Source organism: Lacerta agilis, chromosome 6, assembly GCF_009819535.1.
Source record: "Lacerta agilis isolate rLacAgi1 chromosome 6, rLacAgi1.pri, whole genome shotgun sequence".
NCBI lineage: Eukaryota > Metazoa > Chordata > Lepidosauria > Squamata > Lacertidae > Lacerta > Lacerta agilis.
In genome coordinates, this window is record NC_046317.1 from 5370878 (window position 1) to 5395550 (window position 24673).

A 24673-nucleotide genomic window follows, 5' to 3' on the forward strand; every position below is an offset into this window, starting at 1 on the left:
CCTATCTGCTCTCTCTTTTCTTAACAATATCTGTAAGCTTAAGTATATGCGCCTCATTCCAGATATTTATTTATTGCATTTATATCCTAACTTTTCTCCAAGGAACTCATGGTGTCATACATTTATCTCCCTCTTCATTTACCGGTAATCACCACAACAAGGTTAAGTGTAGCTTAGGCAGTGACTGGCTCAAGTGACCCAGTGAGCTTCCTCGCTGTGTGTGGATTCAAACTCTGTTCTCCCAGGTACAGTACTGGTCCCACACCCTAAACATCTAAACTTCCATGATGAAACTCTCTCTCTGTTTAGTAGCTAGTTGGCATTTTAGCTGTTGCTTGTAGATAGATAATAATCCTTCAGCATCTCATGTATTACCGTATATTGCCAGATCACACAACTATTGTGCCAGATGCCACTGTATCCTGTCATTTCTCTAATACTCTAAAATTACTTCCCAGTACCTCTTTGATTTTTCACACAGCCCCCAGAATATGTGCAACATCTCCTCTTGTGTTTATGCCCCTCCTACACCATCCTACACAATCCTACACCATCATCTGGGTGTTAAATACCACCTTAGGTCAGGGGACCCCCTTGGTCAGATTGTGGTTACAGCAAAAAGAAAGAGAACAGGAAGGGGAAGTCATTTTGGGAGCAGAGGTCCATTCACATGATGTTGGTTATCGTCCATGGTTTCTATTGGAGCTATAAAAAGGTAAAGGTAAAGGGCTTTTTACTCCCCACAGCCACAACACCCCATTAAATTGGCTTGGGGCGTAGAATTCAAGAATAGCATGAATGGGGAGGAGACAGGGTATTGTTCATCCACAAGCATTTCAGCTTGCCCAGCGGCGTGATTGACTTAGTCTGGTGTTGCAAAATTCTATTTTCATTTGCCTTGATAATAACTTTACCAACTATCTAGTTACATTAATTTTATTAATATTTTTAACATTTTCTTTGGGAGGCATTTTGCTTTTCTGCTTCATGTTAATACTCCATATGACTCTTGAGTAAGGACTCTGAGTTAGGAAATAGTCCAGAGCTAGGTTTTCTTTATACAGTACTAGACCAGGGATGGGGAACCCTTTTCAGCCTTTGAGGGCTGCATGCCAGTGGTGGAAGGGGTTGGAGACAAAAGAGGACAGAATATAAGGAAGTTTTTAAGGCTTGATGTTTTTATTATGTTTTTAGATATGTTGTAAGGCGCCCAGAGTTACTGGGGAAAACCAGCCAGATGGGCGGGGTATAAATAATAAAATTATTGTTGTTGTTGTTGTTATAAATGTACATTTTTCTTTGCACAGTAAGCTAGTTTCTGCACAGACTCACTCACTCACTATCTATCTGTCCTCCATCTAGGCAAGCAAAATGCATTATCAAAGTTCAAGGACACATTCCAGCAAGGCAAAAACACTCTAGGATAGTTTTGCTGAGGTTCCCCAACCCTGTACTTGTTTTAGATTTTCTGTTGCATTGTTTTTTTTTAAAAAGGTCACTGTCTCTTTTTGTACAGAACCACACAGCATTTTAAATGTGCTGATTATGCCTTGTTTCATTACTGAAGCTTCATTATGCAGAAACCAGGTTGTCATATGATTTAGCATTACAGCTAGATAATTGCATTTATGGTTTTGAAATCCTAAGCCTTCTGCTCTTTTTGTTTTGTAAAGTGTTTTGGGTGCTATCCTTGGTCTTTTCCCAGACCAAAAGAAATCAAGTAAATTTTGCCAGTTGTTAAAAATTTGGAAAGATACCAGCAGTGGAATGAATACAAACAAAACGTTTGGAAGAACATTCAGCTGTAAAACTGGTAGTCATCTATCAATATCTTTGTCTTTTGATATAATCTGTCATGGTTAATTTTGACCATGTAGTTTACATTATAATATATCCTAATTCCTAAATGGGACGCGGGTGGCGCTGTGGGTTAAACCACTGAGCCTAGGGCTTGCTGATCAGAAGGTCGGCGGTTTGAATCCCCACGACGGGGTGAGCTCCCATTTCTTGGTCCCAGCACCTGCCCACCTAGCAGTTCGAAAGCACATCAAAGTGCAAATAGATAAATAGGTACCGCTCCAGCGGGAAGGTAAACGGCATTTCCGTGCGCTGCTCTGGTTTCGCCAGAAGCGGCTTAATCATGCTGGCCACATGAGCTGGAAGCTGTACATTGGCTCCCTCGGCCGGCAAAATGAGATGAGCGCCGCAACCCCAGAGTCAGACACGACTGGACCTAATGGTCAGGGGTCCCTTTACCTTTAATTCCTAAATATGACAGATCTTTGGAGAATTAAATATCGTCTGAAATCATATCTTAGCTTTTTTGTAGGCAAACCCCACTCATTCTGATTTTTAAAGGTTTACCCTGTATCCTGAAGTATTTCTGAATTTGTATTATAAAGTTTCAGGTAAAAATGTTTCTGGGTTCATTTAATAACAGTAGCCTTTGGGGATGGGGTAGTTCATATTTGTCTTTGGCATTCCGAGGATTGTTTATAAAAGGGGGGGGGGAATGAAGTATCATAAAGCAATGAAATAACAGCATAGCACAGGATAAAAACTCCAGTGAATCAAATTCTCTAACTTCCCCAGTAGCAATTCATATGCTTCCAAAGTTCAGTGAAGAGATCTCTTTCAACAACATCAGATGCTGGCATTAGGAAGTAGTTTTTCTTTGGTATTCAAGTTATTAAGTTCAAAGGGCCAACTCATACTGCACAGAACTGGGAAAAGCAAAAGTATGAGAATCCTTTTTGGATTTTTTCAAAAAATTTCTTGGATCTTTCTTATGGTGACCTCCGTGGTGACTCTACACATTAGAGCAGAGATGGAAAAGGAGTTGCAAATTCCTTTCACTTCTTTCCCCTCCTTAAATGTAATGTCAGAACAAGCATTTAGGGGCCCCAGTCTTCCAGACAGAAACTTTAGCTTTTCAGTCCCGTCCTGTCCCCTTTCCCTCTCTTTTGCTTATTGGCTGCAACAATTTCAGGAAGAAACCATGGAGAGAGGGGTGAAAGAGAGCAGACAAATCCCACAGTAGAAATGTTTCCATAGGAAACAGTGGAAATTGTGGACACTCACCTAGCAAATGTAAGCAGGACCTGGGTGTACAATACATCCATGTTTTGTGTCATGTGCGTATAAGGAGTTTCATCAACACTGGGAGCTGTGCTAATTAAAAAGCAGAAATTTACTATAAAATCTAAGTTGATCAGAATGAGGAACAATCTTTTTTGCAGGTGCTTGTGCAACTAAAAGCACTGTTTGCGCTATAGAAGATGGATAAACATAATGACTGAACCTCTCTGATGAATACCGGTTACTTTAAAACTATCAACCTGCCCTTGAGTTAAGATCTTAGAGCACAGGTGTCAAACATAAGGCCCGCGGGCCGAATCTGGCCCGCCAGACCTCGTCATGTGGCCAGTGTAGCCGCCGCCGGCTGCAGGGGCGGAGGGAGGCTCCGCGCCGCCCGGGGCGGCAGCGCGGAGGAGGCACCCCCCTGGGGGCGGGACGCCGTGATGTCACGACTGAGTGCGTATGCGCAAAATGTCGCGTGTGTGTACTCCATCGCTGGGCTGCCGCTTCCGCAGCGACTTTGCGAGCCCTCTGAGTGAAAAAGCGGCGGGGGGGGGGGCTGCCGCGCCTGATCGGCAGCTGCCCCCAAGCCGCCTTTTCATCCGGCGGGCTCGCAAAGTCGCTGCGGAAGCGGCAGCAGCAGCAGGAGCCCAGCAACGGAGTGTGCACGCGCGACATTATTACAAAAAACAGTAATAATTGAATGCAGTGGGAATAATTTATGATAATAAAGAGTGGACACATAGTCCTACAGATACAACCGGCCCTTTGAGGGTGACCAAACTGCTGATGCGGCCCCCGATGAATTTGAGTTTGACACCCCTGTCTTAGAGGGAAGCCCTGCTGAGCTTACTGCAGTTGAATGAGATCTGTTACATAGCCTCTAGGGAAAAGGGCTTTCTCTCAGTTGGTGCCCTGGTTGTGGAATTGCCTTCCCTCTGAGTTTTCATTGCCAGCTCAAAATATATTTGTTTGCTCAGGCATTTGCTGTTTAGGTGGCTATTGTTTGATTTTGTTTCAATTACCATTTTATCTGTTCAGGGTGGTTTGTCTGTGCTTGCCCTGTGAATTTGGTCTTGAGGAAACTATGATGTGTTTTTATGGGTTTTACTCTACCCCAACCTGGGAATTTTCATTGATGAAGGGTAGGTTTAAAATGTTTTTACTGCCAGTTTTCCCTTGTCTTTACATTTTTATTATGTTGAACCTATGTTTAATTTGGAGACTGTAGGCCAGTTTCTTAACGAACTAGTCAACCTCTCAAACATATGAATAAAAAGACGTCAGTAAGAAAAAGAGCTGACAGCATTTGTTTATAGTAGTGTTTTGCCGGCTTAATTTAAACCCTATTCAAACTAGGGTTTTCAATTTTGGTTGGGAGAACAAATGCAAACCAGGGTTTGCCTCAATACTGACAGCTAGGGAGGGAACTGGAACACAGAAGAGGGAGGAGGACATGCTTGAGTTTGCTCAAATTGTTGAGATTCTTGAAGGTGGTTGGACTAGATGACCCTCTAATTCTATGCTTCAATGATATATTTAAACTTGCATTGTTTATTGTGTAGAAAACTAAAAATATGACAGTAATTGGTTGCGCTCAGTTAAATGCAACCTCTGGAGAAAGTGTATATAGATACAGTAAAGGAAATCCAGTGAGAGCAAAAGATGCATTATGCTAACATTGTTTCTAAGGAAAATCACAGTCCTGTTAATGCAGGAAAATCTACTGTCAAGTATCATACAACAGAACCAGAAGTAAGTCCTATTGAATTCAGTGGGGCTTACTCCCAAGTAAGTAGCGTTAGAATTGCAGCCTCAATGACCTTACCCTCCTGCTTTTTATATAAAAATTTAAAAGCCCAATCAAAACATCTGGCTACATTTCTGAACAACAAAAAAAGGTTCTTACTTGAGGTAGATTGTCAGTTACCAGGAAGTGATATCCTTGCATGTCTGTCTGATAAGGTAGAATGACTTGAGAAAATATATAATTCACTGCAATCCTTTACACATCTACTTTATATGTCTCATTGAGTGGGACTTGCTCCTAGATTAATTGAGTATTGGATTGCAGCCAAACAGTGTAATACTACACATGCCTACTCACAGATACATGTGTTTACTAATAAAGTCCCAGTGGCATATCTCTTAGCCTACAATATATGAGTAGCTATATTAATTTAATTAAGATAATATAAAATAAATATAATTTGGTGGGTTGTATTCAATGAAGACATTACACAGGCAAAACAAGCTGCACTTGTGCAACAGAACTTTGCCTCCCTCTGTACTCCTCCGTCATCCCTCCCCCCCAAAAAAAACCCACCTGCCCTGAACACATTGCAGGGGGATGCAGGAGACTCACAGGAAGGAGGAGCACATTCCATTCGTGCATTGACTTACTTGGATTCAACAAAGTTTGCTTCTTCGCTATCCTAGCATTTCCACTATGCAGATGAACGAAAGTGACAGTAGTAAAAATCAACAAGTCGTTTTATAAAGGATGCTCAATCATATGTGGTATTGCTCAAATAAAAGTTTTAAGTACAATGCATGAAATTATGAAATCTCAATACCATTGAGGCTCAATTAATTGCTAAAAAGAAAAAAGCAATATAAAATTGTATGTTGAGGTACTGTAGTAGTGTTATTGCCTTTTGTTGTTTTAAAAACTCTCTTGACTGTAAAACCCATCTTTTATTATCTAAGCTAGAACAGTTCCTGCCTATTCTCTGCCTTATCAAAGAAATACACCTAAAGTCTCTTGCAAAAAGCATTAAATTCACCAATTGTAATGAATTTTGGCTGATTTCAGGCTGCTGTTAGCAAACAAATTATCTAGCATGGCCTTAGCATAAAATATTTTCATAGCCATCCTCTTGTATTTAAATATATACCAGATTTTCAGTTTGTTCAGCTTCTGCTGTGCAGGGTTCAGCCTAAATTAAATTTTGCTGTGTCTGGTTCAGGCTTTGGTTGTAAAAAGGTCAAGAACCTTTTTCAGCGTCATGGTCACGTGGGCAACCTTCCAGGGGTCGCACGCCAGTGGTGGGCAGGGCCAGAGGCATAGCAGGCTGGACTTCTACCCCCACTTGCACTCCTCTTTAACCCCCATCCATGTCAACTAGAGTGATGTAAGGCTGATGAGGATGTGGTCTGAGGAAAGTCCCAAGGGTACTATGCATGATGTTCTGCATGCATATTGGGACACTTCACAGTTTCCTCTTCTGGCTGCTGCCCTACAAATGTCTTCTGGAACAGCATTTTATGAAGTGCAAGGGGATGGCACACCTCAGTGTGTACACTCATCGGCTTTTCTGCATTTTAAGCAGAAAATATATTCATAGAACTTGAGAAATCTCTTTGTATTGTGTTTTAAAATGTTGCTTATTGTACAACATTGTGAAAACAGGCAATTTGATTTCACATTTCTGTTTTGGTTTTGTTATTTATGAGTTGGTATTTGTTATCTTTGCTAAAGTAATGTACAGTAATTGTATGTGGTTTTTATCTTCCAGAACTGAGGTTTCCCTGCCAAACTAGGATGTTGATATTGTATTGAACCACTCACATTAGGAAATAGATTGGATCCACCATATTGGCTTTTGCACTACTTATGCTTCCTTGATGGATTGCTGTCTCTGTTTCAGAACTGTGAAAGCTTCTCTGCTAGACCAGCACTTTTTTGGCACAGAACAGCTTGTGTTTCCATGTTACCAATTATGAAGAGGTTAAATGTAAAGTACATAAACATAATTTTTCTCTCTCTTTGTGGTTTATTTGTTTTATTAGGTGATTTGTTACTCAAGCATAAGGCGACTCTTCTGTTGAAACACCAGCATAATTTTATGTTTATATGGTGTATAAACATAAAGTACTGGCTATTTTACATCCAAGATTAAGTCAGTCTCATTTCTTAGTGGTATTACTCCATTTCTGGTTCTTGACACCCATTGGAATCCCCCCCCCCCCAATAGCTTAATCACAGGTTCTTTGCTATTTTTGAGAGTGTAATTTATAACAACTTTTTTTTTAACACAGGAGAAATCTAGAAATACGTGCACCTCTGAAACAAAGTGTTCAGATTGTCTTGGAAATAAGTTACAGCACAGCTTCATTTGGCTTTTTTGGAAGCATGAGCTTCTGTGTGAAATGAGATATTTAATTACTTTTCCTACTAGAAATAATGGAGAAGCTGATCATATTAAGGGTGTTAAAACTGTGACAGCTCAGTTAGCATTCTCTTATGCTCTCTCCCAGTCTCAAAGGACTGAAGAGAATAGGTATGTTGCTCACTTGCCTCCTGGCATGCTGTTCATGAGTGCCCCCTTGAAATGAAACAGTCAGGTGTGGGTTGGAAATGGTGCTAACTTTATTGGATGCAGTTGTCCCAAGGTTTGGCATGGCACAGGGGAGCCTACTGATTTTGTTCAGCCTGTTTTCTGGGTGCCCACTATGCAGTCTGGCTACCTTTGTGTGGGCTGTTCTGGGGGGTCACTGCAGACAATGAGGATGTGTGATGGATGCAGGCTGATAATGGTACTATAATGTAGCTAGGAAGGTAAGTTACACCCTCAAATCCTGCTGGTAGTGTGGGGATGAGGCATCTTCTGCGGCTCTGGACGAGCGGGTGCAAGAACTCGATAGATGAATTTGAGGTGACCCAGTGGGACCTGCAGCTGGTGAAATGTGCATTTCTTCACCTGAAGAATATTAACCAGTCAAGCCCTGTAAAGTAACCAACTTAACATGTGCTTGGGCATTTAAAAATTTCAGATATTTTTTAGGCATGCTGTTTAACTGTTTACCCGTGATGTAAATTTGCTTACTTCATTTATCTTGTACAATTTGATGATTGGAATATAGGATCTGGGATTAAGAAACCAGGCGTTTTGCTAGAGAGAGTGCTGTCCTTTGACTTACAGGTTCACCGCTCTGACCACTCCTTCTGCCAGACATGTTCATGATTTAGTTGGCAACCATTGGCGTTCTATATGAATTATCATAGATTTTTTTGTTCCTGCGTTAGATGACAGACTTTTTCACTTTTTCACTTCCAGCTGTGCTTGAAAAATATCAGCTGTGTCGTTTTGTGAAGATGCCTCAAATTTTTGACGATCAGATCCAGGAGACTTCTAGACAAAACCCACATTAAGGGACGGTGCAAGTGTTTGTACTGGAAGTGCCACAGTTTATTTAGGCATAAATTTTGGATTTGTAGATAGTTCATTTTCCAGTATATAGCCACATTTGTGTACATAGTGCTGAGCATCACTGGCCAGTTGATACTGTGCCAGCATTATTTCAGTGTTGGAGAACTTTTGGCTGCTGAGCACAAAAACACTCATGTTCTAACTGTGCAAGTCTGCTGCATGTATTTATAGAGCAAGCAAATGGTGATTAGTATAGTGAAGGGTTCCAGGGTTCTCATTGGTGTTGAAAAATGCCCACCTGAGGTTTTGAGTTACCGGTACTTATTGTAAACTGCCCTTCTATGGAGTTTCTGAATCATGTAATCTCTGAAGAATGACTGACCCTGCAGAATGTTTTTGAAAATACTGACTTAGGTTTGGTGCTGTTTAAACATGTTTGGAGGCTGATGTGAAAATCTGGTTTCTGATGCAGGTATTTAAGCTTAGCTGCCAACAACAACATGAGCTTGTCCTATTGCTTCTTTTGTTCTGAAGGGAGATTTGCGGTTCCCCTCTATTTTAAGATCTTGCAGCGACTGATGTCATGTCTTGTTGATCATTGACCTGTGGTCATCAAAGTGTACAAAGTGGAAGGAAAGGGAGTAAAGAGTGACAAAATATTGAATTCTAGATAAAGAAAAATACATTTGAGAGAAGGTACTGACAGCTTATTTTTTATTGAGCAAATGGCTCAGAGCAGAAGGGCCTCTTGTTTTCCCATCCCACCACAGATGATTCTTGGCTCAACCTGAAGCCACCTGTACCTGGTTTAAATGATACGAGAGCCCTTGGGGAAAATACTTGTGCAACTATCTTCCCCCAGATTAAAGTGTGACTGAAAGTGCAATATAAGATGGGGTAAAGTGAATCTGTATGTATAACTTGAAAGCCTTTGCACGTATAGTGTCCTTAATTATAGTTAGTTTGGACGGTTGCATGATCCTTGGTTCATTTAAACACTTTTAGTTATTGTATTAGTTAACTAGTCCTAGTTTATTGAGATTAAATGTTTTTTTCTGATAGCAACAAAGGGGTATATAGTGCCTATTGAGTTTGTTGTTTTTGTTTGTTTGTTTCTTTTTTGTTCCAACATCATAGAGGAATGCTGGTGGGATACCATCACATTCCTCCAGTATGCTTTCAGGTACAAGCAAATCACTCAATTCAGAATCCTTCATTTGAAAAAGGACCTGGCTGCATGGTACAGATTTACTCCAAACAGAAGCACGTTGAAGTTCAGAATATTTCATCTACCCGCCTTACTTATTATTGAATGAAGCATTGTATCAATTGTTCTGCTTTTCAAAGAATTATATCTTATATCTTTAATGATTTATCAGATCTGTTCTTTAAATCAGGGGTGGGGAACCTGTGGCCCTCTCAGGTGTTGCTGTTGTCTCCAAAGTCTCCAAAGAAAGTCAGAGAAAATCCATGTTGGTGTCCATTTGTAAACAAGTGAACAGTGTGAACCTCATGGGAATGCTTTTTAGAGATTGCAGTGTCTGGGTGTTATCTTGCAGCTCAGTTTGACCTTGTTAGAATGTTTGAGTTCCTGACTGTGACAATAACCAAGGCTCTGAGACGAGGTTAGGTGGGGAGGGGGAAGAGGATGCTTAAAATGTGAGACTAGAAGAGGAAGAACTTGTGTTTCAGTGCTCTGCCTGCCTGCCTTGCCTGCTTGAATACTGAATTTAACAGAGGATGGAAGTTAATTGATACTTGCATGGACTATTGATTTTTGATTCACTCTGTTTTATTATTATACTAGCAGAAAATTCCTGAATTTTGTTGGGAATCCTAAGAAACCAAAAAACAGTGTAGTTTTGAAAGGTTCAGTTGGCTGTCTTGATTCAGAATGTATCCGAAACCTGACAGAAACCTCTTGCTTGGTCTTAGGAACCATTATGCAAAATATGATTATGATATTTTATGAGGTGCCAAAATGCATAGAGAATAAAGAGACAAACAACTTTCTAAAAATATATATTATAAATATATATTATTATATTATAAAGGCTGAAATAAGTAGCCTTTATAATAATGAATTGTCTGGATAAACCTCTTTATAGAATCATATTGCCTGGGAATATAGCTTTTCCCTTGAAGGTAAGGCATGCAGCTTCCACTTTTCTAAGTTTTTAGAAAGTATCACTTAGGTGGGAGATCTTTACCTCTTACACCTGTTATGAAAAACTTCCCGCGGGGGCAAGTTGAGAGACTGACCCCCAAGGCGGACGAAGCTTCTGTGCCCCCTGGCCTCTAGAGTCCAGGGGCACAATGTAATATGCGGTTGCTCCTAACTTGAAAACAACACACACAAGCCTTTTGGCTAAAACCTACTTTATTGTAGATAAAGAGCAGAATGTCTCTGCTTAGCCAGCTCGTTATTTCAGAGCTGTCTATTAAAGCGTCTTGCATCTCCGATGCAAAACAGAAAGTAAAGAATACAACAGTAAATTACAATGACATCACTTGTGTGGAATGATTGTTGGATTTCCCACAGTGTGAAACATGACTCTTAAGTCAGGTGCCTCGCTTCTTGCAGCTCGGCTTGTACTGATATCACAACAACACCAAGTTACAAATACTATTATCCCTCACCATTGGCCATGCTGGCTAGGGCTCACAGGAGATGTCGTCCAACAGCACCTGGAGGGTCACAGAGTTCTCATGTTTGCAAATGTTGAGGGTTTTTGAAGTCTAGTTGTGTAGGATTTTAGAGAATTAAATCAAATAAGACTATTTTTAATCATTTTGCAGTTGGCATGTCGTAAAAAAAAAGATGGAAGGTAGTTAAATGCCCCCAATACAGGAAGCACTATACAGCAAATGGTACATTGATGAATTAGGAGGAGTTGTCATTATTGTAGCAAAGCAATTTTTCTTTTGTTACAACAATTTAACCTGACTTATTTATAGCGGGTTTTTCCCTCTCTGTGTAGATCCATCCTAAGAGGGAAATCTTGTTTTTATTAAAGCACATCACAAATTAAATTTTATTAAAGCACATCACAAATGAGGCATTCAGGAAGGAATATCATCACTGGGCACATGTGTGTTGGATGGCCTACTTTCAGGAAGTTGTGAAAGTAGGATACCCCACTCTAGATCAGAGGTTCTCAAAGGGCATGGCACACCACACTGATGTGACAGGAGAGGATAGCAGTTGTGGTGGGAAGATTCAAGGAAATCAAAGAATCATTTAAACATTTCTGTGTAGTGTAATGCAGTATAGTATAATATAGGAAAAGACAGTACACCACCCGGGACATTCTGTTTCCTCTGCACACTACTGCCTCTGTCCCCTTCAGCAGAGAGTCACCTACCACCACCACATGTCTCTTCCTCTGGGAAGTGGCAGTAATCTTTCTATCCACTGTGCCTTCCAAAGCCTCTTGGAATCTCCCCCTTGTGTATTGGAGCCTGTCTGGATATTGTTGGGATAGGTTACGAAGGCAGGAAACATACGGCTTGAATACTTCCTACTCCTTCCTTTCAGCTTGCCTTCTCCAGAGTGCATTCCCTTTCTCTGATACCATCTCCATGGAAGGTAGCAAGTGGGTTATCAGCATTCTTATCCATGGTCAGTAGCCTTGGATCTGAAGGGGTTAGGTCAAGAACAGGAAAAAACTTCTCCCAAGTCCATCTCCTCCTGTCTCTTTCTGCTCTGGGGAGTGGCAGGAATCATTCAGTGCACTGTACCTTTCACTGCCACCTTGGTGTCTTCTGAGGTCGGCAACTGCTGTTCTGGTTCCTCTGGCCCAGAATGCTGCTGTTCTGTGTGCCCAAGAGTCTTGCCCTTTCACAGTGTAACTTTCCACCCTGCTTCCTGCTGTCCCCAGCACACCCTCCAAATCTGCTCCAGAGGCTTTGGAGAACAATGTCCACAGGATCTCCTTCTTGGTCTGCCACTGCCACTGTCAGTTCAGACCCCACCAATACAGTATAAGTGAAGTGAGTTTTGTTTGTTCGCCCTAATGTGCATCTCTTTAAACATGCTTAGATTGAGGCATCCCCCCCTTTCCTCTAAACAAGGAAACTTTGCTTATTGGTTTTGGAACAAGTCGGTATATTAAACCATAGAGTCTGGAGGTAATTAAATATCCTAGCTTGTTCTGAATGTGGCAGCTATAGTTTCCTAGTTTGAATGAAATCGGACGCTGTTTAAATAGAGATTACTTGCTTTGATTGCTTCATTCCATGAAGGAAGAAACAAAGGGCTGCATACAAATCTCAGCTTAATAAGATCAAATTTAATAATATGAATGTGGCCAATATCTGATTAAAAATAATTACACAGGAAATCACTATGAAATAGGAACAATAAAAGTGTGTTGGGATTTGTTCTCAGCACAAGGTGGCAGCAATGCGTCAAGTAGAAGGCAGACCAAATATTTTTGTAAATCTGCAGTTACCAAAGGTTTACATTCTCATTTTAAAATGATGTTGGCTAGACAGCGGCATGAATATGCATTCTGTAAACTGATGAAAACAAGCAGCACTCTTAAAATAAACAGCTTAATGCATTAATAGCCTCCGATTAGCTAAGCAATTGGTGATAATCAAGCTAATGTATTCCTTTATTTCGATCTCTTTAAAGCTGTTTATTTACATCACAAACTGCTTTCCTGCCAAAGAAAATCCTATTCAAAGCAGCATCCAGCATTGTAATGAGACTACAACATAATATACATGTGCTTAAATACAGAATAATTGTGCACATAAAATGAGAGCCAGCAGTTGCCAAATGTCTGTTGGGATTCATTTATTTATTTTACTAATTTCCACAGTTCAGAACAGAAGAAGTTTGGGAAGGGCCATGCCATAATTGTAGCATTGCAGCCTAAGATACACTGTTTCAAGCAGCAACAAAACATACATAATTTAAGATAGAAAAACTGTGGGCTCCAAGTTTACTTGTTTCAAACAAACCATAGTTAAAAATTAACCACAGTCCGTTAGTTTAGAGGTGAAGCAGTAAATAAATGAAGCAGTACATAAATTTTGTTAAATAATAAAATAAAACCTCCCCTTGGATGATTGTGTTCCTCATCAGACGTTTTGTTATATGGGGAGCACTCAGATGTTCCCACATCTTCAGACTAAAACAGTAGGCTAGCAAGAGCTGTATCAGGGGAGAATGCTGATTGTGTGTGCATTAAAACGATTTTTTTCAGCAGTGGTGGGAAACCTGCGCCCACCACAGCTAATTAGGCATGCCAGGCTTCCCCATTTGGGTCACGAGACTATTTGGTGGAAAATATACCTACTTGTTCATCACCTGATGTCGTATGACATCAGGCATATGGGGCTTCTAGTGCCAGATTCAAGCTATAGTTGCAAAGGAATGTCGTTTTTTCGCAGCCACAAGTTAAATTTGCCACTGTTTGGATTTGTTGTAGTACTGCTTCCAAATTAAAGCTGGTGCTGCAATGGAATAATCATTGAAATGTCAAAGGAAGAATCAGGAGTGCAGTTGGCTCCTGATTTTTTCCTTCTTTGAAATTGCAGTCACCTGGTATCATGACTGTTAGCTGGCTGGCTCTGTCCACCTATCAAAGTGATCCACCGAGGATTGGCCATCTCCACTGGTTCACAACCCCTATTTTTCAGAATATAAACTAGAAACTTTAATCAAAACAAAATAAAAAATAAAAAAATCCTTCCAGTAGCACCTTAGAGACCAACTAAGTTTGTTCTTTAATGTAACACTGGGGGGGGGGGGAAGCCAACCAGTCCACAGGTTGACCATTCATTCACAGTTGGAATGACATTAGAGTTGCAATAATTATTTTTTAATCTCTTTCCATCAAACATCCCAAAGCAATTTAACAACTTTTATAAAACCAGTTTTATAAGCATATATATGTTATTGAACTTTCAGGTTTTGTTTAATTTAATTCAGGGGTGAGGAACCTTTTTTTTAGGCCTAAAGGCTGCATTCCCTGTTGGCCAACCCTCTGGCAGCCATATGCTATCATTGGGCAGAGAATCTCTCTGTTCCATGGATGAGGAAGCAGGAAGACCAAGAAGCAGGAACAAGATCCCTTTCTCTGTAGCAGTTCTTCTGAACCATCAGAGACTTTAAGATTTTCTGTTTTAAATTAAAAGCACATGTAGTATTTATACAGATGGAATTCAGGTCCTCTACTATTTTGGCACAAATACTTCACTATTTGATAGTGCACTCAAAATTGAACTTTGTCTCATGAAATCACCAATTAGTTCTAATTTGCTATTGTGTATCATCCAGATATCTTGCCACAATCTTCTGAAGGGTCAACTGGATTGCAAGGGAATCACATTATCAGTTGCATAATATGGTATATTTACTTGATTGAGGTCTTCTGTAATCCCATAGTTAGCCAAACATTCCTGCCCCATGTTACACTTTGGACGATTTGTCTGACTGACTTGATTTATGGAACCATAAGCTGCTTTTTAAATTTTCTTTTAGGAGTGATGACTCTGAAGATGAATCAGTAAATCCATCGCTGCAAATGTAGGGCAGTAAATCAATGGTGTGGACAGTATGGACCTAATGAATGGGCAGCCCAGCAATGTTAATATTGCAGCTACTGCTTCAGAGGTAAGGAGTCAGCAAAAGTCAACTTTAAAAAAATGCAGGAGCACAATACATGCATACAGCAGTGCAGCTTGAAAGAAGGATGTATTTTGGTATGGAATAAGTTCCTGTTCTTTGCTGGAGTATTTTAAGCAGGGATCATGAAACTTTTAAAATTAAAAAAACAACTTGGAAAGGGTGTCTCTGAAATTTGGTACAGTCTAGGTACATGAAAACGAGATGTTTTAGTGCTGCTACCCCCTTCGTGCAATGCTCTCTCCAAGAAAAAATGTGTGGCGCCATCATTGTCAGTTTTTAGTCGCCAGGCTGAGATGTTTTTATTTAGCAAGGCCTCTCTTTCGGCTTTGAAGCAGGTATGCATTCACATTTTCAATTTTGCATTTTTGTTTTCTTAGAAGAGTAGCAGCTCGGAGTCATTAAGTGACAAAGGTTCTGCTGAACTGAAGAAAAGTTTTGATGCAGTGGTATTTGATGTTCTAAAGGTTACACCCGAGGAATATGCGGTAAGTAATTAATAAGTAAATGTTTTGCTAATTTAATAGTCTTACAGTCCAATCCTTGAAATGTTTCCCCAGAAGCCTTTCATAGCCTCATTGATGATGACACTTTGGATTGCTCTTTACACAGCAGACCTTGCCAACTGATGCTGAGCAAAATGTTGGACTTCTGGCCTATAACTCCAAGAAGTGAAAAGAAGTTTCTCATGGCAGGTTGGGAAAAAGATACCACTGCTTTAGTAGCCTCCTTTTTAGCCACAATCTTACCCGAAAGGTTTCCTAATGATTCAACCTTTTGGGGAACAGACAGGATGAAGCAGAATATCTATAAGTGCACACCTTATGTGACCTTATGACCCTCGACAGCTTCACCCTTGTCCTTCTTGAACACGATGGTTGTATTTAGTCACTGCTTCCAACATTTACATGATCCAGATCTGTCGTTGAAAAACTAAATCAGTTTACACTCCTCTTCCGGATTCCTAGCATCTAAGCCTCTGCCACTGTAGATTTTCAGGCTTACCTTTGCTTTTCTCTTTTACAGGAAGCAGAGATGGCTCATTGTAGGGTCGAGGAACAATGGGAGGGCACACCACTTTATGAAGGCCATTTCTCTAGTATTTAATAGTAAAAAAACAAACAAACCTGGCCCAATCTTTAAACATTCATTTCAAAAGACACAACTCTTACTTTCCTTATCTCTTTTTTTCAAAGGGCCAGATAACACTAATGGATATTCCTGTATTTAAAGCTATTCAGCCCGAGGTAAGTTTTTCTTATACAACCTATTGATTTTAAATAAATCCAAGCCAGATTTCCTTATTATGTCAACCCATGCATATATTCTGGAGCTAAATATGTGTGCCAGTGTATGTATGTATGTACAAATAATTTGTGTTTCATGTTACATCATTTTTAAATGGTACCTAGTGGTTGACCAGTGAACTGTTAGTTGGTAGGCAAAGGAAGAAAACGGTACAGGGAAGTATACTTTTGCTATTCAGTTATTCTTCTTATAGGTGGTATGGAACTGAACATTCCAAACATTCCGTGATAACAAAGTGGAAGATTACAGATACAAGGGCACTGAAGTTATTAGCCAGCCATAATTTGTGGTAACCACTAATTATTATGCTCCCCCAAGTCATCTCTGCTTGCAAGAAAGCTTGGAGCAGGGTAGGAAATTATTGGATATTTGGCCGAACTTTGGATTATGATGGGGTGGGGAGCTTTTTCAGGCTGATGGCTGCATTATCCTGGTGGAAAACTTATCAGCGGCCACACTCCATTAGTTAGTCATGGTCAAACAAATGTAGGTATGGTCAGACCCACAATCACACACATTTTCATTGAGAAGAAAGGCATATATTTACTTTGTAGAACACCACTCAAGTTTCACCTTCCATTTTCTGTGGACTGTTTTTACAGGCACATTTTCTGCCCTGACTGTGCAAAGTAGCACTGACATGAAGGCAGAAATAATTGTAGATCAGAGCAAAGTACAGGTTTCCCCCCAAGAATTTCTAAACCTTTTTTTTTGCATTTCCTAAAAGTATAAACTAAATTTAAAAAAAACTGCATTCACTAGCATGCATGTTTTATTTTAAAATGACTTCTGCTCTCTTTCTCAAATGAAATCATGCACAAGTGGGTTAAATAAATGTGTTTTGTTTTGGGGTGTCCAGTTTGATAAAGCTATTCCTGCATGAATAACTATTCTGTTTAAAGATGAAAATGCAGTTCTTTCGTAAGCATCCTTTAATGATGGCCTTCAAGCTGCTGTGAAATGAGCAGTTGCTTAACATAACAAATCCAGCCTAGACTGTTTTGTTTTCCCTGAATATGTCCTTAACTTGCCTTACTTTAAGGATTTGCAATATTTGTGGTATACTTAATTGTGTGTACCTTTTTAAGCACACTCCAAATCAAATTAACATCTTCCAAAAGGAGTTTCTTATAAGGAACTAACACTGTACCTCAGTTTGGTAAATACTGCTTTCACACTAGATTACAGAAGGGTTATTGTAAGAGTCTAGCAGATACAAAATACATCATAGAGATGGTTTGAAATAATTGTTAACGTTTTATCATTGAAATTAATGAACACTGCTCCTTTAACAAAATTAGTCCTGAGCTGAATTGTATATCTTGGAATTATTGCTGCACTGTCTCAATACTTAATCTCTTCCTATTTTTAGAACATACCTATCAAATCAGCAGAATTTGGCACCCAAAGCATTTTTACTAATAAAAATCTGCTTTTGAGAAATAAAATTTACATACATATGCATTAACATTATCTTCCGTTAGCATTGGACAGTCTGTGAGGTGCTGCAATCCTGTGTTCAGTCTGGCATCCTTGTAAACACAAAAAGTTACCAGAGAATGGATAGTGTTAAAAAGCAGTTGTAGGGATATAGAGCAGGAAAGGTGGAGCAGCAGGTAGGACCTGGAGGGAAGCAGAATGCACTTGCAGTAACCAGAAAAAGAGTGTGAGTGACTGCTTTTATCTGTCCCAAGGGAGCTTCTACATAGAAGCCTCCACTCCCCAAGCTGGTAACTTCCTTGCAGGTAGTGCCAGCAGTTAGATCTTGGTGCAGAACTTGCAGTGGCTAGACCAGGCATAAGCAACCTTCAGCCCTCCAGATGTTGTGGCCTACAACTCCCATGATCCCTAGCTAACAGGACCAGTGGTCATGGGTGATGGGAATTGTAGTCCAAAACATCTGGAGGGCCAAAGGTTGCCTATGCCTGGGCTAGACCAGTGGTAAGGAGAGTGCTTCCCTAGCAAGTATTTTATATATATATATACTTAGGAGCTCCTGAGTCAGACCAAGCCTATACTCTGAGATGTCTTTACAGGTGAAGTCCACACACTCTATTCTGTGGGGACATGTTGCATCTTTAACTTGGAAGCCATAAGGCGTTCAAGCAATTTATGTCTGCTATAGATAGCATGTTGAAAATTATTAACTTGATGCTAATTTTGAAGTGAGAGCTGGACCATAAAGAAGGCTGATCGCCGTAGAATTGATGCTTTTGAATTATGGTGCTGGAGGAGACTCTTGAGAGTCCCGTGGACTGCAAGAAGATCAAACCTATCCATTCTCAAAGAAATCAGCCCTGAGTACTCACTAGAAGGACAGATCCTGAAGTTGAGGCTTCAGTACTTTGGCCACCTCATGAGAAGAGAAGAATCCCTAGAAAAGACCCTGATGCTGGGAAAGATGGAGGGCACAAGGAGAAGGGGACGACAGAGGATGAGATGGTTGGACAGTGTTCTTGAAGCTACTAACATGAGTTTGGCCAAACTGCGAGAGGCAGTGAAGGATAGGCGTGCCTGGCGTGCTCTGGTCCATGGGGTCACGAAGAGTCGGACACGACTGAACGACTGAACAACAACAACAACAATTTTGAATCACGTTCAAAGCGTAGAAGGATTTCTTAAAAAATAAATGTTAGAAGTGGAAGATATGAAAGATATTAGTAAATTAAAGTGCAAGGACTTCATGTCCCTGTTAATATCAGGGATGGAATATAATTCTGATCAGCTTCACAGTAACAATTAGGCTGGTGCATGCCAATATCCCGCCTGCAGGACCGGTGCTAGGGCTTCTGGCGCCCTAGGCAAGACCAATCTTCTGGTGCCCCACCTCCCACCCCCCTGCCAAAGCCTGCTTTAGCGGGAGGTCGGGGGTGGTGGAGAGGGAAGAAGCGGTTTCTCCGCTTTAGCGGAGAAGCCGCTGCTTGCCTGTCCCACCCTCCGCCAAAGCCTGCTTTAGTGAGAGCCGGAGGCCGGGGCGACGCCGCATCCTCCGGCGGGTGGCCAGGCGGCGGGCGCAGGCGGGCCAGCAGCGGCCCCCTCCATTTTGGCACTCTAGGCAGTTGCCTAGTTTGCCTAAATGGACGCATCGGCCCTGCCCGCCTGATATGTAGCTTTGGGTTTACAACACTAGTGAATTGGGTCTAGGCAAGTTTTATTTTAATTGTGATTGAAAACATGGCCCATATGACTATTTTCTTTTAAGCACATACGAATAAGCATTTTTTTGTGTTTTAGGTTAGCTGCCCATTTGTTGAAAATCTGACAGGTTAAGAAAATATTGTCAAGTACCAACAAATACCAAGAATCAACATCCATATTTCAGCTTCTGTTAATGTAGCATTCACTCCCAACCATGCTAAGCACTGCTAAGTTCATGGGGCACCCTTTATTAAATTGATTGGATCCTTCATTAAATTGATTGGATCTTTAAATTGATTGGGACTTCAGTCATCTTCTGTTCACTGCTGAAAAAGCAATGTCTGGTTGTTGTTTTAAAGTAACTTGCAATTAACTTCTTGATGGTTTTTAAAACTGAATATGGTGCTGGAGGGAGGCAGAAAAGCAGGCTTGATTTAATGCCATAGCAAGGACGACAAGCTCTCCTACAACTGTCCAGGGCTTCCACAGACTCCCAATGGCAATAATGCAGCAAGTTGACCATCCCTGTGAAAAACTAAAAGAAAAACCCTATTTGTATTTTAAATGTGCTGTTTCATAATAAATATTTCGGTGATTAGCATCAGCCTTTTCTTCTATTTTAATTATTTAAATGCTTAATTATTTAACAATATTTGACCAGTCAGCTTGAGTGGTTTGATACCCTGCTGTGGATAACAAATATGGAATATGCAGTTGAGAGTAAAAGTGGGCGTGATTATTCACAGTACTGGCCACTAAGTCTTGCTGTGTGTTAGATCCATCTTCACAGTGTTCTTTAGATCATTTCACAGCCTGGAAGGCAGAGATGTAGAGATATTGTGATCAGTTTTCTTGTAGTGTAAATTTTTAAGACATACTTTGTGTTATAGAAAAAAATTCTCTCCCCGCTCTCCACTTTTTGGGGGAAACACACTTTTCTTCGGGGGGGATAGATAGCAAGGAAGTGTAAATTATGCCATTGTGATCAAGTGTCCTGAGGAGAATTTCTTGGTAGTCCATCGGTTGTAGCTCAGTAGCTCAATTCACATATAACAGCTCCCCATACTTTGGCCATTTCTACCAAAGCTTTGGGCTTGTATACCCCCCCCCCCACTTTTGCATGCTTGGATCCTCTCCTTCATTTACTTGTTCGAAGTGGGGTTCTAGTTACGGTCTGTAGACAGCTAGCAAAGACCATAGTTGGCAAAATTTAGATGCAACTGAAAAGTTGTGTTTGATCAAATCAGGAAGTGAGGGAGGGATGTATGAGATTTCAGCACAAACAATACTTTGCCACTTTGTATGAATCAAGCTCAGTAGCTGTTTTCCTGTTATGCATCAACTGGACATAATAGATGCTGTTATCATTTCTAGCATTTCACAGCTGGAAAAATCAGTGGACAGTGCTGAAGGACACAGTTGGGCAAATTTAAATATTCATGACCAGGTGACAGTTCAGTAGCTATTCCTATCCCAGTTGGTCAGTTCTGCACTTAATGGTGAATTTTCCCATTAAATAGTCCATTAAAAAATTGTTGGAGAATGTGTCAAGCCAAATCTTGCTCCATGTTATTTTACCTTGCAAGCCTGAAGGGTCTTTTACTGCCGTTGTAACTTATTAAAAGTTCAGTTGGAACTCATAGAATTAAGAGGAAAGAACTCACATTTATATATCAGAATTGCAGTCTTATTGGCAGCCATTAGTGAAAGTGTTATTTAGTGTTTTATTTGATGCACTGTGTTAACTACACTGATGATAAAATAAGAATTTCCTACCTTGTTTCAAAATGTGGGTAAACAGTTACATCAGCCTTAAACTATTTCTCACTGTTAATCCAGGAACTGTCAAGCTGCGGTTGGAATAAAAAAGAAAAATACAGTTCTGCACCAAATGCTGTTGCCTTTACAAGAAGATTCAACCATGTAAGTTTTCTGTTGACATGTGGGACCTTTGCTGCATACATAAAATCATTCCATGTACATGAAGCTTTAAAAGATGCAACTTATTTCTTTTGTTAAATGTTGCTGTGTATTTGACTGAATAGTGTTTTGGATTTCCTCTCTGGCTGCATGTATGGTAATTAGCTGCTTTAAAACTGTTTTGAAACTTTATCCTTATTAAGCTAGCTTGTTATTTACATACCTGAATTGACTGTGTTTGGAGAGCTTACTGAAGGAATGGGTGGAAGATGCATTGGGATCTAGTATTTTATATTAGATCAGCAAGAATTTCTGACTCCTAACTGTTTGACAATATCAGAAACATGAAGGCCTTTTAATTTCTTTTCTCTAAACTAGACTGTTAGGATTCCTGAACAGTAGTCTCAGGTGTAGGTAAAGACTTGTATATGTAGGTCACCCCAATGTATGGTTCATGGAGCTCCATTGCTTTTCAGCCTAGTATGTTTTGAGCTCTCCGAATTACAGTCCTGTACCCCTGCACTCCCATTGCAAGGTTCTTTCCCCCACCCATTTAAATTATCATTATTATTTTTTCATCTTCATCTCCAGTGGTAGGTTTGTTCCAAAACAGACCCTTTTCAGCTCCTGTGTCCCTACCCTTAAAATTAGTTTAGAAGCTGCTCTGCTACCTTTTTTTAATTTTAAGTGCCAACAGTCTGGTTCCAGTCTGGTTCTGTCCCTTTTCTATAAGCCCAGGTTGTTCCAAAATGTTCTGCAGTGCCAAACCTCTCCTCCCTGCTCCACTGTGTCATCCATGCATTGAGACTACACAGCTTTGCCTGTCAAGCTGACCTTGTGCATGGAATTGGTAGCATTTTGGAGAAAGCTACATTGAAGGTCTTTGCTTTCAACATCCTACCTAGCAACCTAAGTTTCATTTCCAAGACCTCACAACTACATTTCCCCATGTCATTCGTGTCAACGTGCATCATGACCACTGACCCTTCTGCTAGGCCACGGGTGTCAAACACAAGGCCCGCGGGCCGAATTCGGCCCGCCAGACCTCATCATGTGGCCCGTGTAGCCGTGTAGACCTTCTGGTTGTCGAAGTCGAGCCGGGATTTGGGGCTGAAGCCCTGCACGCACGACATGGGCAGCGCATAGCACACGTTGTCCTCCAGGAACCGCACGAAGGCGTACATTATTGTGGGGGGGGGAGTGAGGGGCGAGTAGGGGGGGAGGCGGCCTGGCGACGAGCTGGCGGGGCGGGCGAGCAAGGGAGGGAGGGGGCCGCGCGGCTCGGCTCCCTCAGCCCCAGCGCTGTTATTGTTCCTGAAAATCCGGCTTGGCGCTCAGCTGAGCCGTTCTAGGCTGCACAGGCTTCTCTTTGGCAAGGCAGCCTCGGGCTCGGGCTGTGAGCAAGCAGCACGAGTCGAGCGCCGAGCAAAGCGAACCTCAGCCTGGCGCGCGTCTCAGAGAGAATCGGCCCGGCGCGGCGGAGAAAGTGCCGCTCGCTCCCTGCCAGGGGATGGTGGAGAGCAGGAGTGGGAAGAGGGAATTCCCAAGTTATGGGTGATTTTCGGGAGCATGCCTCCCATCAGCCAGAGAGAGAGATGCCAGCGGCTGCTCCTGCACACCTTGCGGGTCCGCGCTCTCTGCTGGGGCTGGGAAGCGGCGGCCCCGATCCTCCGTGCCACGCGTGGCAGGGGAAGCTGGAGCTCGCGGGCGGGGCTGTCCAACGAGATCGCACATCTGCTGTGGAGGAAGCGCCTTTCCCGCAGGCTCCCCATCGCCGATCCCTATGAGGAGGCGAGCAAGCGGGGGGTTGCTCTTGGCGAAGTTCAGCCACAATTTAAACGTCTCTCCCAGCGGCCCGCTGGATGCCCCCTCGACGGCGGCTGCTTCCTCTTCCGGTGGGAAGGTTGTGAGCCACCCAGAGGGGATAGGCGAGCGGGCCATTGCCTGTTGCTAGCTTGGCCTCTCTCTCACCCCCACCCGCTGAGGCGAGGGGAAGCGAGCTGTGCCTTGCACGCCCTCCAGCTCCCAGAGGGCTACAGAAGAGGGAGCAAAGGCAGCAGGTCCCCGTACAAGTAACAGTGAACAGATACAACCGGCCCTTTGAGGGTGACCAAACTGCTGATGCGGCCCCCAATGAATTTGAGTTTGACACCCCTGTGCTAGGCTATCTAGATGACAAGCGACACCTGCGACCTTTGCACCAGGCAAGCAATTCACCATTTGGTCTGCATGCTCATCATACACCCAGGGTGCTGATTAAATGGGAAGTGGGCAAAGGATGGTGAGTTAACTGGGGATTGCCTCCCTGGGGTAGATTAGTGGGCTTTTCTTTTTAACACTTTTCCAAAATTGGGGTTTAGTCTAGTTTTCTCATTTACCATGGCCTCTCAAGCTTCCCTATTAGGGTAGAGCTGAGAACTAAGTTCTATAAGTTTACCACCCCTAGGTTTTAGCACCTGATCATTACAGGATTTAGCTACTAGCACACGGTGCCTTTATTACTCTAGGCTGATGTTTTAATTAACTAACAGAGGGCTCATCCACACTTCCGTTTATCCCATGCTTCACTGGCCATGCCTTGCTGGTGGCACAGGAATCTCTGGGATATGGCAAGTCTCAGCATCCAATTACAGCACAACACTACCCAGAATATAAACCCTCCATGTGCTAACTACAACTTCTGTGACAGTTTGCATGTCACATGTTTGTGCTGCACACAACCACACCTTCATACTAGTGTATGCTATGGACGTCATGCTAGTGATGCTGGACTCACCAAGATGTACCATGGTGACTACAAACACAAGACATTTTGCAGAGAATAAATGGGACTTCATACAAAGTTTCCCTCTACGGCTTGAGGCAGGGCCGGGATCTTTGCTAAAATTACTGTGGTTTCAAACCCAGTCAAGGAACTATTAGCAGCATATACTATGACAAATACATCAAAGGGGGCCTTGTGGACAGGGCCTCTTCACAAGGTATAGCCAGAGAAGCAAGGACTGTAACCCTCTGTAGCCAGACCCATAAGGAACTGCATCCTCCTCTTTGAATGGAGGGCTCAGGGGGGCACTGCTTAATAAGGGTTCCCTAAGAGTGGCCTGCAACCTTATTTCAGGTGGTCTGTCTTTTAAGAATAGGAGAAGGGGTTGTGAACAATGGCAGCAGTGACTGTTCTGGGATGGAAGTGACAGGAGGAAGAGGTGGAGATAGGATTAGGAGCCTGAAGTGTTCCTAATTTTATTGAATTTCAGTAAAATATTACAATTACAGTTAAGATGCTGATTTTAGCAGGCAATACCGAATTAGAAAAATATCTGCCGCAGAAGCAGAGTGTGTTTGTGTTCATTAATTAAAGCCCTTCAGAGATATTCTGTGTTTCTCATTCTTTACATATCTATTGCAATGGTCGTGACTTTTTTATGTCTATTAGAGC

General features: G+C 41.7%; 1 protein-coding gene across 3 annotated transcripts in view; it reads left to right on the forward strand.

Moving 5' to 3' along the window:
• Nucleotides 1-24673, forward strand: part of RALGPS2 (Ral GEF with PH domain and SH3 binding motif 2) — an 88982-nt gene that overhangs the window by 8920 nt on the left and 55389 nt on the right. For 2 of the 3 annotated variants that reach the window (XM_033151281.1, XM_033151283.1), the window contains exons 2-5: nt 14728-14859; nt 15252-15359; nt 16068-16118; nt 21157-21240. In XM_033151281.1, the coding sequence (XP_033007172.1) occupies nt 14803-14859; nt 15252-15359; nt 16068-16118; nt 21157-21240 (300 nt within the window). In that variant the 5' untranslated portion in view covers nt 14728-14802. Of the gene's footprint in view, nt 1-13140; nt 13160-14727; nt 14860-15251; nt 15360-16067; nt 16119-21156; nt 21241-24673 lie in introns of those variants that run through there. The other variant, XM_033151282.1, reaches the window with a different exon arrangement.